A 14669-nucleotide genomic window follows, 5' to 3' on the forward strand; every position below is an offset into this window, starting at 1 on the left:
CAATTTAACTGATCCCCAAAGGTTTTTGATTAAATAGCGGAATAGAAAATATGATCCCAAAAAAGTGTATGTATATCACACGTACACAACCACACTAGGCCCCAATTACTATTGTTTGTACCCCTAAAAGGCTAGATGAGGAGTAGGGGGAGTATGGAACAGGCAGCACCCTCAAACCTTCAGTATGAGATTGTGTTCACTGTACCCCACAAAGATTGAGTTCACTGCACCCCACAATGATTGTGTTCACTGCACCCCACAAAGATTGTGTTCACTGCACCTCACAAAGATTGTGTTCACTGTACCCCCCAAAGATTGTGTTCACTGCACCCCACAAAGATTCTGTTCACTGTACCCCACAAAGATTGTGTTCACTGCACCCCAAAAAGATTGTGTTCACTGCACCCCAAAAAGGATGTTGTTCACTGCACCCCAAAAAGGATGTTGTTCACTCCACCCCAAAAAGATTGTGTTCACTGCACCCCACAAAGATTGTGTTCACTGCACCCCAAAAAGATTGTGTTCACTGCACCCCAAAAATGATTTTGTTCACTGCACCCCAAAAAGGATTTTGTTCACTGCACCCCAAAAAGGATGTTGTTCACTCCACCCCAAAAAGATTGTGTTCACTGCACCCCAAAAAGATTGTGTTCACTGCACCCCACAAAGGATTTTGTTCACTGCACCCCAAAAAGATTGTGTTCACTGCACCCCAAAAAGGATGTTGTTCACTGCACCCCAAAAAGGATTTTGTTCACTGCACCCCAAAAAGATTGTGTTCACTGCACCCCACAAAGGATTTTGTTCACTGCACCCCACAAAGATTGTGTTCACTGCACACCAAAAAGGATTGTGTTCACTGCACCCCAAAAAGATTTTGTTCACTGCACCCCAAAAAGATTGTGTTCACTGCAGCCCAAAAAGATTGTGTTCACTGCAGCCCAAAAAGATTGTGTTCACTGCAGCCCAAAAAGATTGTGTTCACTGCAGCCCAAAAAGATTGTGTTCACTGCAGCCCAAAAAGATTGTGTTCACTGCAGCTCACACACAGAAAAATGGATGTGGATCACTGACACCTGCCTATCTCCAATCCCACACCACACAGCAATATCGATTGTAGTTTGTAGAACACAGTTTCCCTAAAATTCAGCAGACTCTGTCCCTAACAGGATTGAGAAGAGATCGTAGATCAGGATTGAGTGCAGACCCCACCCCCCACACAGCAATATCGATTGTAGTTTGTAGAAGACACTGACCCTATATAATTCAGCAGACTCTATCCCTAAAATGCCTACAACTCGCCCTGCCTAAACACTCCGACCTGTCCCTCAATTCTATCCGGACACAAATGGTTTTTTCCTGCCTATCTTTCCCTAATCAGCAGCCAGCACGTTGATGTGTGCTCTGTCCCTGAATCTAAGCAGCATAATGACGCCGCTGCGGCTGCCTCGAACTTATAAAGACTTGGTCACATGCTTCAGACGGCCAATCACAGCTACTGAGACATTTGCAGGCATGGCTGGGATGGCTTAAGGCACACCAGTTAAACGATTGTTGATTGGCTGTTGAAAGCCCGCCATGAAAAGAGCGCCAAAGCATGCAAAACCCGGAAATAAAACGACCGAACACGGATTTTTACCCGAACATACAGTAAAGTGTCCGTGTCCGTGTTCGGGTACAAAAAATCCAATTATTCGGTACGAACACGAATAATACAGTCCGTGTTCGCTCAACACTACTTGTAACCGCTCCAAAACACTCCTAATCTGGCAAGGTATGTGGCTATGGGATCCTGCTCTTCACTAATCATAGGGCTCCCCCCATAATAAAAAGAAGAATCTCCATGGTGAAGTACATTCCAGCAATTTTATTATAAATAATTAAAGGTTACACTTACAAATTCAATGAAATAAAAACGCCTTCAGTGTATTCCTTAGTGTTGGACGGCGCTTCCGCGTTCTGCGTTCCAAACACCGGATATGACATAGGACGTACGGGCAACGGCTTGACGCGTTTTGCTCCACCAATCAGAGCATCCATTCCCGCAACCACCTACAGTGAAAAACGTGCAGGGCTGCCTTTTATTCTGGCACCCCCACGCATGTAAAATCAAAAATCAAAATAACCATGCAATTTTCCTGTGGCCACATGTTTTTTTTTTTTTTTTTCCCGGAACCGCAGGCACTGTAGATTTGAATGGGTTGCCGTGCCCGTGCAAGGGCAGCCAGCAAAAATGCATAGGTGTGAACCTAGCGTAACCGAAGGTCTAGGTTCACACCTATTGGACCGTGCATGCCGCGGTTTGCGTGGACACGAGAGACCATTCATTTGAATGGGCTGCCGTGCCCAGCAACACGCAGGAAAGAAGTCCCTGCACTACTTTGGAAATAGCAGCCCACATGGGAACCGCAAGTACAGTGCGGGAGTCATGCCACGGATCCCATGTTTCGCTGTAAGGGTGGTTGCAGCTGCAGTAATTTGTTACCGGTCCCGCAGTGGCACCACCCGCGCAGGTACGAACCTAGCCTAAATGCAGAAGTTGAAGTACAAAAATATGGTGGATTCATGCGTTTTTTACTTGAACATTTGCATTTATGACCCCAGTAAATGGTTGAGGCTTTAGCCATGATGCATTAGCTATTTCGTCACATGTATTTTACGGGATCACCTTTGGCCGTGCACCCTCCTGGAAGGTATGTCCAAAAGTTTTTTTTTTGGCCATACTTCTCTTGTGGATCACAGGAGTACACTTACTTTTGCTCTCCTGTGACCCAGAATAAGCTGACAGTAGGCTAAAGTCTGCTATCAGCTCACGTCACAGAGCTGCTCAGGCACTGGAAGGATCACAACAATATTGTTGGGATCCATCTAGCTGCCTGATTGACAACTAACTGGCAGTCAAATCCAGCTAAGCATGACCCCCCCTCTCCTGCCCAGCGTTCCAGTGTGAGTGAGTGCAAGAGCGTCAGTGCAGAGAGCGGTGACTGACAATCACCACTCTCTGCTCCGAGAAGACTGAGAACTGAGCAATCAGTGGTCATGTAATCGCTCAAATCTTGGTCTTAGAGCCGGTGGGGGACAGCTGCAGCAACACACCAATGCTGTAGCATAGAGATGGTTATTAAGGTTTATTTTTTCTATACCCCAGACTTAGCTATAGAACAGGATGGATCATTAATTTTTTATTGCTGTCTGGGTTTGTTTTTTACTGTATATCTGTTTTCCATGGTTTTTTTTTTTAAGTCTATATGTATTCTCTTTAGTCTGTAAGAAATGTTTGGTGTCTTTTATAAGAGACGACATGCCAATTCCCGATCAGAGATTTTATCTAGCATTCTGTAATCCATGTCACTTCCTTTACTTCTCTAATATAGGACAGATTGTTCCCTAAAGCAGAACTTCAGCCAGAAATAAAACAAAAATGAATAGCCCATTATTTTCTTAAAAAACACAGAACCAGCTTTTCTTGCAATATTCACCTTCAATACAGAGCTTCACCCCGCAATAGTTTTGTTATGCCACTAGATTTCCTAAGTCTGATGGCCAGCATCATTACACTTCCTCTGAGCCCAGGTTGTCCTGGAGTGGTAGTCCGGATTCTGACTCATGTTTGACACAATGATGTCTCTCCTATGCATGCATTACACAAGCTGGTGCGGTGCGGTGCGATGGAAATGCGTTGGATTGTTGCATGCACCATTATTGATGTGTTTCAGTTCATTGGCAGTCTTTTCATGTTGAATGGGTTGCCTTGACGTCACTCATGTTAGCGCACAGCACATGTCAGTGTGCTTGTGTTAATGCACGCAAAGGTGTAAATGGGCCCTTAAAGTTCCTAAAATAAAAAAAGAAAAATGGTCCTCAGGAACATGGTTGTATCTACTGTGAGGAAAACAAGGCATTGCCTGGGGCGGCATTTTATCGGGGGGCTGGGGGGGGGGGGCGTCTGAACCAGGATGATGTCTGCAGCTGCTGGCATCACCCCAATATAGTTTTTTAGAGCCGGTGATTGGCTCTCTTGTAATAACAATCAAAGTGGCTTAGTAGCTGCCCCCCTCCCGCCGCCTTCTGCGGCTCTCCCCAGAGACCATTTAGGGCATCTCTGACTGTCTGAACAGCCGACCAAAGCTGGGATTGGCTTTGCTCAACTGTTCGTAACAATAAACAGGAACCGATGACATGGCATCAGTTCTGGTTTACTCGAGAACCGTCAGCACCAGTTTTAAAAATTGAAAGCATTCAAAAACACCAATCTTCATGTTTTGAATGCTTTTAAGTGCAGAGGAGGGAAAAGGGGTCTTATAGACCCCAGATCTCTCCATAAAGAGTACCTGTCACCGCCTATTACTGTCACATAGATGTTTACATTCTTTCCATTCCAACTGATAAAAATGAATAATATATATTTTTTTTAAAGTGCCTACATTTCCCATGCTCACACACAAAGGCGCACGCAAATAGCGCTCGTCCTTCACATGTGAGGTATCACCGCTAATGTCAGGTCATGGGCAGTAATTGTAGCACCAGACCTTCTCTGTAGATCTAAAGTGGTAACCTGTAAAGGCTTTTAGAGTCGGTTCACACTGTGGCGGCACGACTCTGTACTACTTCGGGGGCGACTTGTGCATTCCCATGCACCACGACTTCGGAGCGACTTGCATGGACTTCACATAATGGAAGTCTATGCAAGTCTCTCCGAGGTCACCCCGAAGTAGTACAGGACCCTTTTTCTAAGTCGGAGCGACTTGTGTCGCTCCTATTAGAACGGGTCCTGTAGCAGTCAATGGACTGCGAGGGAGCGCGACTTGTCAGGCTGACAAGTCGCCTGACAAGTTGCGCTAGTGTGAATCGACTCTCAAAGTGTCGTTTATGAATAGTAACATTTACATCGTTTGTCACCTTTGCACAGGCGTGCACAATTTTAAAGCAGCTGGGGTGGGACAAATTTAGATGAGGTGGGGGGGGGGGTGCCCATTTTCAGTCTTGCCTAGGGCAACACAGAACCAAAATACACCACTGCTTAGGAGGGATGTGCTAGAACTTGAGTCCAAAGGAAGGCAACAAAGCTAATAAGAGGACTGGAGGAACTCATTATTCGGAATGACAAACAAACATTACATTTATTTACTCTGTAGAAGAGACACTTAAGAGGAGATATGATAGAAATATAGTAATCTCTCAATGGTGACTACAGCATAGAGAGAAAAACATTCTGTCTCAGGGAGTTTTATGAAGACACGCGGCCACTCATTGAAGTTGGAGGAGAAGCAGTTTAACCTTAAACTGCGTAGGGAGATCTTTACTGTCAGAGCAGTAAGAATGCGGTACTCCCTTCCACAATTGGTGGTGTCAGTGGGAAATGTCAATATTTTCTAAAAACTCTTAGATGGGCATCTTAGCAAACGCAATATACAGAGATATGGGAACTGGTATTGACATAATCACCCCCACACACAGGTAGAAATGGATGGACTAGTGTCTTTATTAGGGTTGAGCGAACACGGACTGTATTCTTCGGGATCGTACCGGACTTTTGGGTTTTCGGTACCCGGACACGGACCCGAACATTTTACTGTATATTCGGGATACAGTCCGTTGTTTGGATATTTTGGCGCGCTTTTAATGGCGCGGTTCAACAGCTGCAGGGCAGCCAATCAACGAGCATTTAACCAATGTGCCCTTAGAAGCCATTACAGCCATGCCTACTAATGGAGTGGCTGTGATTGACCAGTGCAGCATGTGACCCAGCCTCTATATAAGCTGGAGTCACGTAGTGCCGCACGTCACTCTGCTCTATCTACTGTAGGGACAGGTTCCTGCTGGTGCTGCTACTGATTTGAGGGAGAGATGGGAGATTATTGTAGGGACAGGCTGGAGAGATTGCTTTCAGGGAAAGAATAGGACACAGGACAGAATAATCTTCTTTAATCAGATCTACATTGATTGTATTGTGTGGGGGTGCAGTGCACAATCTTTTTGCCCTGATCTGAGCCCAGTGAGGAGGAGGGAGAAAAAAAACATTTTTTATAAGTTTTTTAGGTGGGCGGTGTGCAGCGGACATTTAATGCAAGCTCAGTGCATATGTGTCTGCTTAATCTGGATTTAAAAAAAAAAGAAAACATTTTCCTTCATATTTTATTGTCACATACAGCGTTTAGACACTGCTGTTCTTTTTTTTTTAAATAATCTTTATTTAACAAATTCAAAACAACATACAGAAATATAAAATAGCAAAGAAGTGCATAAATGCATGTAGGAAAAAAAAAAATACAGAAAAGGCACAATCGGCATTATGTTCAGTCCGGACATCATTAGTGAAACAAAAACAAGTCCATAGGGGTCAATTAATCAGTCATTGTGAAAGCGTGTGCCAATATCGGCCAAACAGCAAATACAATTATGGACCCCTAGGATGTGCTGTGTCTGTCAGTGCCGCCCAAAAAAAAGGGATCCCCGCAGAGGAGGCCGGAGGGCCCGACAGACACCACACACAGTTCCAGCATCTGTACACATTAACGTCCGTGTTACAGTGTATACAGCCGCAGAATCGACTACTGGCCTCAGAGAGACAAGAAAAAAAAAGGGAAAAAAAGAGGGGGGGGGGAGAGATAGTATAGGGGAAAAGACAAACATGGAGGATAAAACAGGTAGAGAAAGGGAGGTCCGGGCAGGGGGCGCGGGCCCCACCCCGGAGAAGACCAGGCAGGAGTCCTAGAGTTCAGCCGCTAATATTAGGAGTGTGTTCATCCGAGATCTCATCAGAGTAATACATCCACCCCGTCCAAGTGTCCTTAAAGCGTTCCTCCCTACCCTGTGACGTGAGAACACATCTTTCGGCTTCCATCACTAGGTTGACCTCCTTTTTCCATTCAGAGAGCGTGGGGCAGGCGGAACTCCGCCAATGCCTCGGTATGAGGCACTTGGCGGCGTTCAGCAGGAAAGGAACTATACTACGTTTGTAGCGTTTGATCGAGGAGTGTGTATCATGGAACAGGTATTGAAGGGGAGCACGGGAAGGAGGGGTGAGCGACAGCTTGGATACCCAAAGATGTACAGCGTCCCAGAAGGGCTGCAGTAGGGGACACTCCCACCAAATGTGGAGGAAAGTGCCCACCTGACCGCAGCCCCTCCAACAATGGGGGTCCGAGCCCGGAAATATCCGAGCCAACTTGGCAGGGGTCCTGTACCATCGGGCCACAAATTTATAGGCCGACTTCTGTATCCTGGTGCTAATAGAGGAGACATGGGTCAAACGCAGAATGCGAGAGAGCCGTGGAGGGGAAAATTCCACCCCCAGCTCTCTCTCCCATTCCTTCATGAAACAGGGAGGCGAGGAGGAGACCCCGCTCAATAACAATTTGTACATGTGCGACAGTAGGTGGCGGGACTCCGGAGGGTCGACAAACCACTTCTCGAAGTCCGAGAGGCCAGTTATCGGGCGTGGAGCAGTTGGGAGCGTGACGAAAAAGTCAGTCAGTTGCCTATAGCGCCAGTCAGACATCGGAAAGTCACCGAAGCGATCGCGCAAAGTCGCAAGGGGCAGCAAAGTGCCTGCCGGGGCAAATTTCTCGCAGTACAGTTTGCCATCAGCGTTCCAAGAGCGAAAAAAGCGTACATCCTCCCCCGGGGGGAACCAGGGAAATCCCCCCAGGGGAGCCAAAGGGGACACGGCGGAAGACATGGCGCCAGACGCATTAAGGCCATCCCAGATGCGGAGTGTGGCCACAGTCAGGGGTGACGTCCAGGCCGACAGTCCACGATTGCCCGAAGGAATCCACGGGGCACCCGCAAGATTCCGGCCCGCCAGCGTTTTCTCCAAGGGGACCCAAGGTTTAGACTGACCGCCGTGCGCCCAATTCAGCATACGAACTAATGCCATAGCTTTATAGTACAATGTAACATCCGGAAGCCCGACGCCACCGTCGGCTTTCGTCCGCCTGAGGACAGCATAGGCCAGGCGGGGGCTCCCCTCCCTCCAGACGAATTTTAGAAAAGCCCGCCGCAGACGTTTAAAAAAGGATACCGGTAAATGCATGGGGACCGTGTTGAACAAATAAATCAGCCGGGGAAGGATGGTCATTTTAAGCACGTTAATGCGGCCAAACCAAGTTACCGAGTGGGATGCCCACGATTCCAGGTCAAGATGGATACGCGCCAGCAGGTCGCCGAAGTTCTTGTCATATAGAGTTTTCAAGTCAGGGGAGATGTTCACGCCGAGGTATGGGAGGTAGTCCTCCCGCCATCTAAAGCCAAAGGATCGCCGTAGAGTCGAAGCCAGGTCGGGGGGTACATGAATAGGTAGCAATTCAGATTTATCATAATTGACCTTGAAATTGGAAAGTCGCCCGAACAGATCCAGCTCTCGTACCAGTACAGGGAGGGAGAGCTGTGGTCGGGTAAGATAGAACAGCAGGTCATCGGCATATGCCGACACCTTATGTTCCGTACCACCCACCGTAACACCAGCAATGTCAGACAGTGCCCTCACTCTCCTCAAAAAGGGTTCCAAAGCCAGGGCGAAAAGAAGGGGTGACAGGGGACAATCCTGTCGGGTGCCATTATAAATGGGAAAGGGATCCAACAGCAACCCGTTCACCCTGACCCTGGCACTTGGGCCGTGATATAGGGCCAAGATCCACCCCAACATACGGGACCCGAGCCCCAGAGATCGAAGAACCCCCAACAGGTATGGCCAGGCCACCCTGTCGAAGGCCTTCTCTGCATCCAGGGATAGAGCCAGACAGGGAAGTCTGTCCGGTCCATGCTGAGCCCAGTGGAGCACATGGAGAGCCCGGACAGTATTGTCCCGGGCTTCTCGGAGGGGCATGAATCCCGCCTGGTCAGGGTGGATCAAGGACGCGATATGGTCTTGGAGACGAAGCGCCATCATTTTGGCCAAAATCTTGGTATCAGCGTTGAGGAGAGAGATGGGCCTATAGCTGGCACAGTGGTGGGGGTCCTTACCCGGTTTCGGGAGTACTACAATGTGGGCCAACAGCGCCTCAGGTGGGAGGGGCCGTTCATCCGACACCGCGTAAAAGTAGGTACACATATGGGTGCCAAGAATGGGGAGCAGGGACTTATAATAGTGGTTTGTGAAGCCGTCCGGGCCCGGGCTCTTGCCTGCAGGCAAGCCAGATACCACCCTGCTCACCTCCGTCTCGGTAATGGGAGCCTCCAACTCCTCCAGGACCCCATCCGGGAGCCTGGGGAGTCCGGAGTCTGCCAAGTAGTCTTGAATGTCGGACGGCTGACCCCCCCCAGCCCGAGGGAGATGGTACAGGGACTCGTAAAAGCATTGGAAGCAAGTGGCTATGCGAGGGGAACTGACAACTTTGCCCTCAGGAGTCTCCAAGGCGTGGACATGACGGGCTTCCGACCTTTTATGTAGCATTCGGGCCAGCAAGCGACCGCACTTGTTCCCATGCTCATAAAAACGGTGTGCCCAGAAGCGCAGCTTATCCCGGGCCCGTCTGTCCAGGCAGGAAGACAAGGTGTTCCTGAGCTCCTCTAGGGAACGAGCATCCTCAGGAGCCCTGGCACGCTTATGTTTGATTTCCAAATCGTGGATACGATCCAGAAAGTCAGAAATCTCCTGCTGTCGTTGCCGCTTCAATCGTGCACCGTGCGAAATGAGGACCCCCCTGATCACAGCCTTATGGCCCTCCCAGACAGCGGACGGGGAGACATCAGGCGAAGAGTTAAGCTCAAAATAGGAGCGCACCTCTCCAGTAACCTGATCCAAAATGGAGGGGTCATCCAGGAGGTTTTCATTGAGGCGCCACGTCCGGGTCACACGGTGAGCACCGGGGGGCGTGATCGTCAGGGAGACCGGGCAGTGATCAGAGAGGGTAATGGACCCAATCGAAGCGGCAAGGACAGAGTCCAGGTGGTACTGATCCACCATGAACAAATCCAGTCTGGAGTACATGTCATGAACTTTGGAGTAGTAACTGTAGTCCCTAACCCCGGGATTGAGGATCCGCCAGCAGTCTACCAAATGCAGGGCCCTGAACTGCCTCCGAAGGTGCTTCTGAGCTCGAAAAGAAAGAGGAGAGCATCCCGAGGAGGAGTCCAGGGAGGGATAAAGTACCACATTAAAATCCCCCCCTAAGAGAACAATGCCCTCCCGAAACCCCTTGAGCTTGGTAAGGGTTGAGGACAAAAAGGAGACTGTTCTAGAGTTAGGCGCATACACATTAGCAAGAGTGTACGTGTGGCCATGGATCGTACCCTTCAGAAATAGGAAGCGCCCCTCAGGATCCGTTAGGGAGTCCATGAGTACAAAGGGACATTGTTTGTGGATGGCTATGGCAACCCCCCTGGCTTTGGCAATTGGGGATACACTATGATACCACTGGGAAAACATCTGGGTAGGTAAGCGGGGAGTGGAGGAGGCAGTGAAGTGCGTCTCTTGTAAATAAAGCACATCAGGGCGCAAGTGACGCAGTTCCTGCCACATCCTTCCCCTCTTATTGGGAGAGCAAAGCCCCCGTACATTGTACGAGGTCACTCGCAATACATCAGCCATAAGACAGCGATGGGCAGTTGGCAAGAACCGGTAAACAACATGCGATCAAAGGCCTCGCCCCGATCAGCAAGGGAAGCAAAAAGAACTCCAAGACGCATTGCTCCACACCTCCACCGTGGGCCCCAGGCCCCCCCCCCCAGACCACCCAAGAAAAGGAAAAGAGAGAAGGGAATGGGAAAAAGAGGGGAGAGGGCAGGGGGGAGACAGACAGAAAAAATAGGACAGTGGAAACAATGAGTAGAAAAGAGAGAGCAGGAGACAAAAACCATCCCCAGCATGGAGAGCCATCCCGAAGGGACACGCCCCCTCAACTTCAAAAAAGAGGGGGCAGCTCCAACTAACCATAACCAAAAAAGAAGGGAGAAAAAAAACCCTCAAGGACTCGGGATTACCCAGACCCACGGGGCCACCTACTGTGGGGTAGTGACTGAACCACCAGTGAGAGGAGCAATGCATCTCCGAGCCATTGAACATCAACAATGAAGTAAACATGACCTGTAGCCAGGCTGGGGGGGACCCACGGCCCCTGAGGGCCCCGGGTCAGCCCCAGTCCGCAGGGGGGAAAATCCCACCCTGAACTCATCAATATGTAAGTCAAGCATATTTAACAACCTAGTGCAAATACCACCATAACAATAGAGGGACCCAGACAAGCCCCCCATAGCAGCAGAAGTTGAGTAGAGCCCACCGTCCGGCAAGTCTCTAGCGAGAGTGAGCAACGTTCAGTCGTGCTGGGAGGCCCGGGCGGAGCCCCGTCGCGAACCTCTGCGACGTTTCCCACCTTGCGAGGTGACCTGCTGCCACCGCTCAGGGCGTTGCGGCAAGGGGAGAGCACTCTGCAGTCTCCAGTCAGGAAAGTCTGTCAAGGGGACATCCAGGGCAGTACAGAAGCGTTGCAAGTCATCCTTGGTGCGGAGAACGGCCGACTTGCCATTCCTGGAGGCAGTAAGACGGAAGGGGAATCCCCAGCGATACACCACCTGGTGAGAGCGTAAGGTATCCAGTAGGGGGCGCAGGGAGCGCCGTTGCATAAGTGTCCGCCTAGACAGGTCGGGGAACAGAGAAAGTTGTGCGCCATCAAAGTCGATTACAGCCATAGACCGTGCAGCCTTCATAATGTCCTCTTTCACAGCATACTTATGAAGTTTGCATATGACATCCCGGGGTGGCTCCCCCTCTTTTGGTGGGGGAAGCAAGGCCCTGTGCGCTCTGTCAATGTCAATGATATCAGGGGCTCTGTTTCCCAAAATCTGGCGGAAAATACCCTGAACAGAGGGGACCAGGTCAGGAGCTCTGGTGGCTTCAGGAAGCCCCCGAATGCGGATGTTCTGGCGTCTGTCCCTGTTCTCATAATCATCAAGCTGATCCATAAGTGTATTAAGGACAGTGTCGTGCGTGCTAGCAGCCTCCTGAAAGGAGGACAGGGAATGCAGTATATCATCCTGGCCGGATTCCAGGGAAGCCACCCTGTGTCCCAGAGCCTCAGTGTCCGCCCTCAGCCCCTCCAATGCCTGAGTGACCGACTGCTCCACCGTAGTGGTGATCAGGTGCACAATCTCCGTCCTGGTCGGCAAGGCCTTAATGTGGGCCTTCCAGTCCCAGTCCTCCTCCGTGTCTCCAGAGTCTGTGGAGTGAGGTGACACCGCAGTATACGGCAAGAAGGGGTTGGGGCTGCGCCCCTGTACCTGGGATAGCTGTGTTCCAGAGGAGGAAGGTGGTCCCGGGAGCAGCGTGGAGGCCGGAGAGGATCGGGGCGCCGCCATCTTGGCCGCCTCGCGGCGGCTCCGAGGGGTTGCTGAGAAGAGATCGCGGAGGTCCGTGGAGCGTGCAGAGAGCCCTTCGGGGGGCTGGGAGGACGGTCGCTTCTTTGGTGGCATCGCCAGTAGGTAAGTAGATGATCGGTGGTCGCTACAGGTCAAGCGGCAGGCTCAGGGAAGCAGGAGCTCGCACGAGATGCGTCCTCACACCATCACGGTCAGGCCACGCCCCCTAGACACTGCTGTTCTAATCTGCTATTCAAAAATCACCAATTTAAGGGAAAAATTATTATTTTTCAGTTTTTCATTCATATTTTACTGTGACATACAGCCTTTACACACAGTGCTGTTCCAATCTGCTATTCAAAAATCACCAATTTAAAGGGAATTTTTTTTTTCAGTTTTTCCTTTATGTTACTGAGAGATAAAGCCTTTAGACACTGCTGTGTTCTAATGTGCTATTCAAAAATCACCAATTTACCTCCTACTCCATATGGGCCTTGTCCTCGTAGATCAAGATGATTATTTTTTATTTTTATGTTTTTTATGTTATTTTAAGTTATTTTCCTATCCACATTTGTTTGCAGAGCACTTGCCATGCTCTTAACAAGATTTTGCTGTCATTTTCAGCCCTCTAGCCCTTTCCATGTTTGTTTTAGAGCCATTTTAGTGCTCAAAAGTTCGGGTCACCATTGACTTCAATGGGTCTATAATGGAGGGGGGCAAAGTGGGACTTTAACGGTGCAAAATGATGGAGAAAAATCTGAATTCTCAAAAATTGTACATTTTATTACACATAGGAGGTGAGGACAAGACAGTACATCAATATAAAATGATAAAATCAAGAAAATGCACTCGAAAATATCAACTCAGAGTTAACTTAGAGTTGATATTTTCGAGTGCATTTTCTTGATTTTATCATTTTATATTGATGTACTGTCTTGTCCTCACCTCCTATGTGTAATAAAATGTACAATTTTTGAGAATTCAGATTTTTCTCCATCATTTTGCACCGTTAAAGTCCCACTTTGCCCCCTCCATTATAGCTACTTTAAACAAAGGGATGTGGTGCTTTCTACTTCATCTCTAGCAATATTTCTTTAAAATTGACTTCAATGGGGTTCGGGATCGGGGTCAAGTTCGGGTTAAGTCCGGGTCATGAACCTCGACTTTTTTTTCAAGTTCGGCCAGACCCGCCGAACCCGGACATCCAGGTGTTCGCTCAACTCTAGTCTTTATTCAACATACCCAATTATGTAATTATGTGACTATGTTGGTACTAAAACAGAGGATAGGGATTACATAAGGGATGATGGGGGTTTCAGAAACAAGTGGAGGTTTGAGCTGTAAAAGTAACAAGAGGGACATTAAAATCTAATTGACATTTCCAAGATAAGGGAACCTAATATATATGGAAACAAAACAATAATCTTTCATAGGAGTAAAAAGTTCCTCACTGTAAAGTGGATCCAAAATGAATGGAGGATAGTTTTTGTCTGCATTAGATATTGCATCTGTTGTCTGTAAGCCAACAGGGCTCTTGTGGTTTTCACCAGAACTTTGAGTGACAACACAGGAGCAACATTATTGGGAGACAAGGACAGAGTGTTGTTACCCTACAACAGGATTCCAGGTAGTGCATGAGCAAGAAACTTTATGGCAGGATCATCAATTATTATTTTAATGAAAAAAAAGAAAAATGCAGATTAAAAATGTATTGAAAATGAGTTTCCTGTCCAACAATCTTCTTTTTGTCTTTTATGTTTGTATTAGGGGAAGCTGTCTCTGCAGAGCTGTGTGTGGATGAGCCTCCAGTCCAGCTGGTGTGCAAAGTCCCCTGCAGTCTGGACTGTGTCATTAGTGAGTGGTCAGACTGGTCACCGTGTTCCCGTTCCTGTTCCACAAAGAATGCTGAGGGGAAGCAGAGCAGGACCAGATCCATCCTGGCTTATCCTGGAGAAGGTAAGCTCATCAGAGTAGAGCCTTTTTACTAATACGAAGGCTAGGTTTAGATGTGATGCCTCCTCACCGCCTCTTTTAATCCTATTTATGCCAAAGACGTGTGTACTTGGTTGCTGGGTATCTATGGCTTCATCTCTTCTCTACAGCGGTTCAAATTACACAGATTAAAGGCAATTTCTGAGCTCCAGAAGGAAGGAGGCATGGATCTGATGTCAAACACTGCTCATCATAGAGCAGGGAGCTCAGTGTAATCTGAGACCTGAGTGGAGGAAATGGACACACCCCCCTCTACACGGTCTCATAGGTAAAAATGCACAGCTGAAGCTGTCAATTACCTGATGTGTGCTGGAGAGTGATAGGGCCATCCCCTGGTAATCTGTGGTGTGACTGACCAAAGTGACTCATGCAGAAATAAAGCA

At 48.6% G+C, this 14669-nt stretch overlaps 1 protein-coding gene across 2 annotated transcripts in view; it reads left to right on the plus strand.

The window, feature by feature from the left end:
• The window catches only part of THSD7B (thrombospondin type 1 domain containing 7B), a 925167-nt gene that overhangs the window by 490071 nt on the left and 420427 nt on the right, over positions 1 to 14669 (plus strand). For both annotated transcript variants that reach the window (XM_082260936.1, XM_082260935.1), the window contains exon 9: positions 14062 to 14250. In XM_082260936.1, coding sequence (XP_082117062.1) covers positions 14062 to 14250 — 189 coding nt within the window. The remainder of the gene's footprint in view (positions 1 to 14061; positions 14251 to 14669) is intronic.

The sequence above is a fragment of the Pelophylax lessonae genome (genome assembly GCF_965119305.1).
Source record: "Pelophylax lessonae genome assembly, chromosome: 6".
In the NCBI taxonomy this organism is placed as follows: Eukaryota; Metazoa; Chordata; class Amphibia; order Anura; family Ranidae; genus Pelophylax; species Pelophylax lessonae.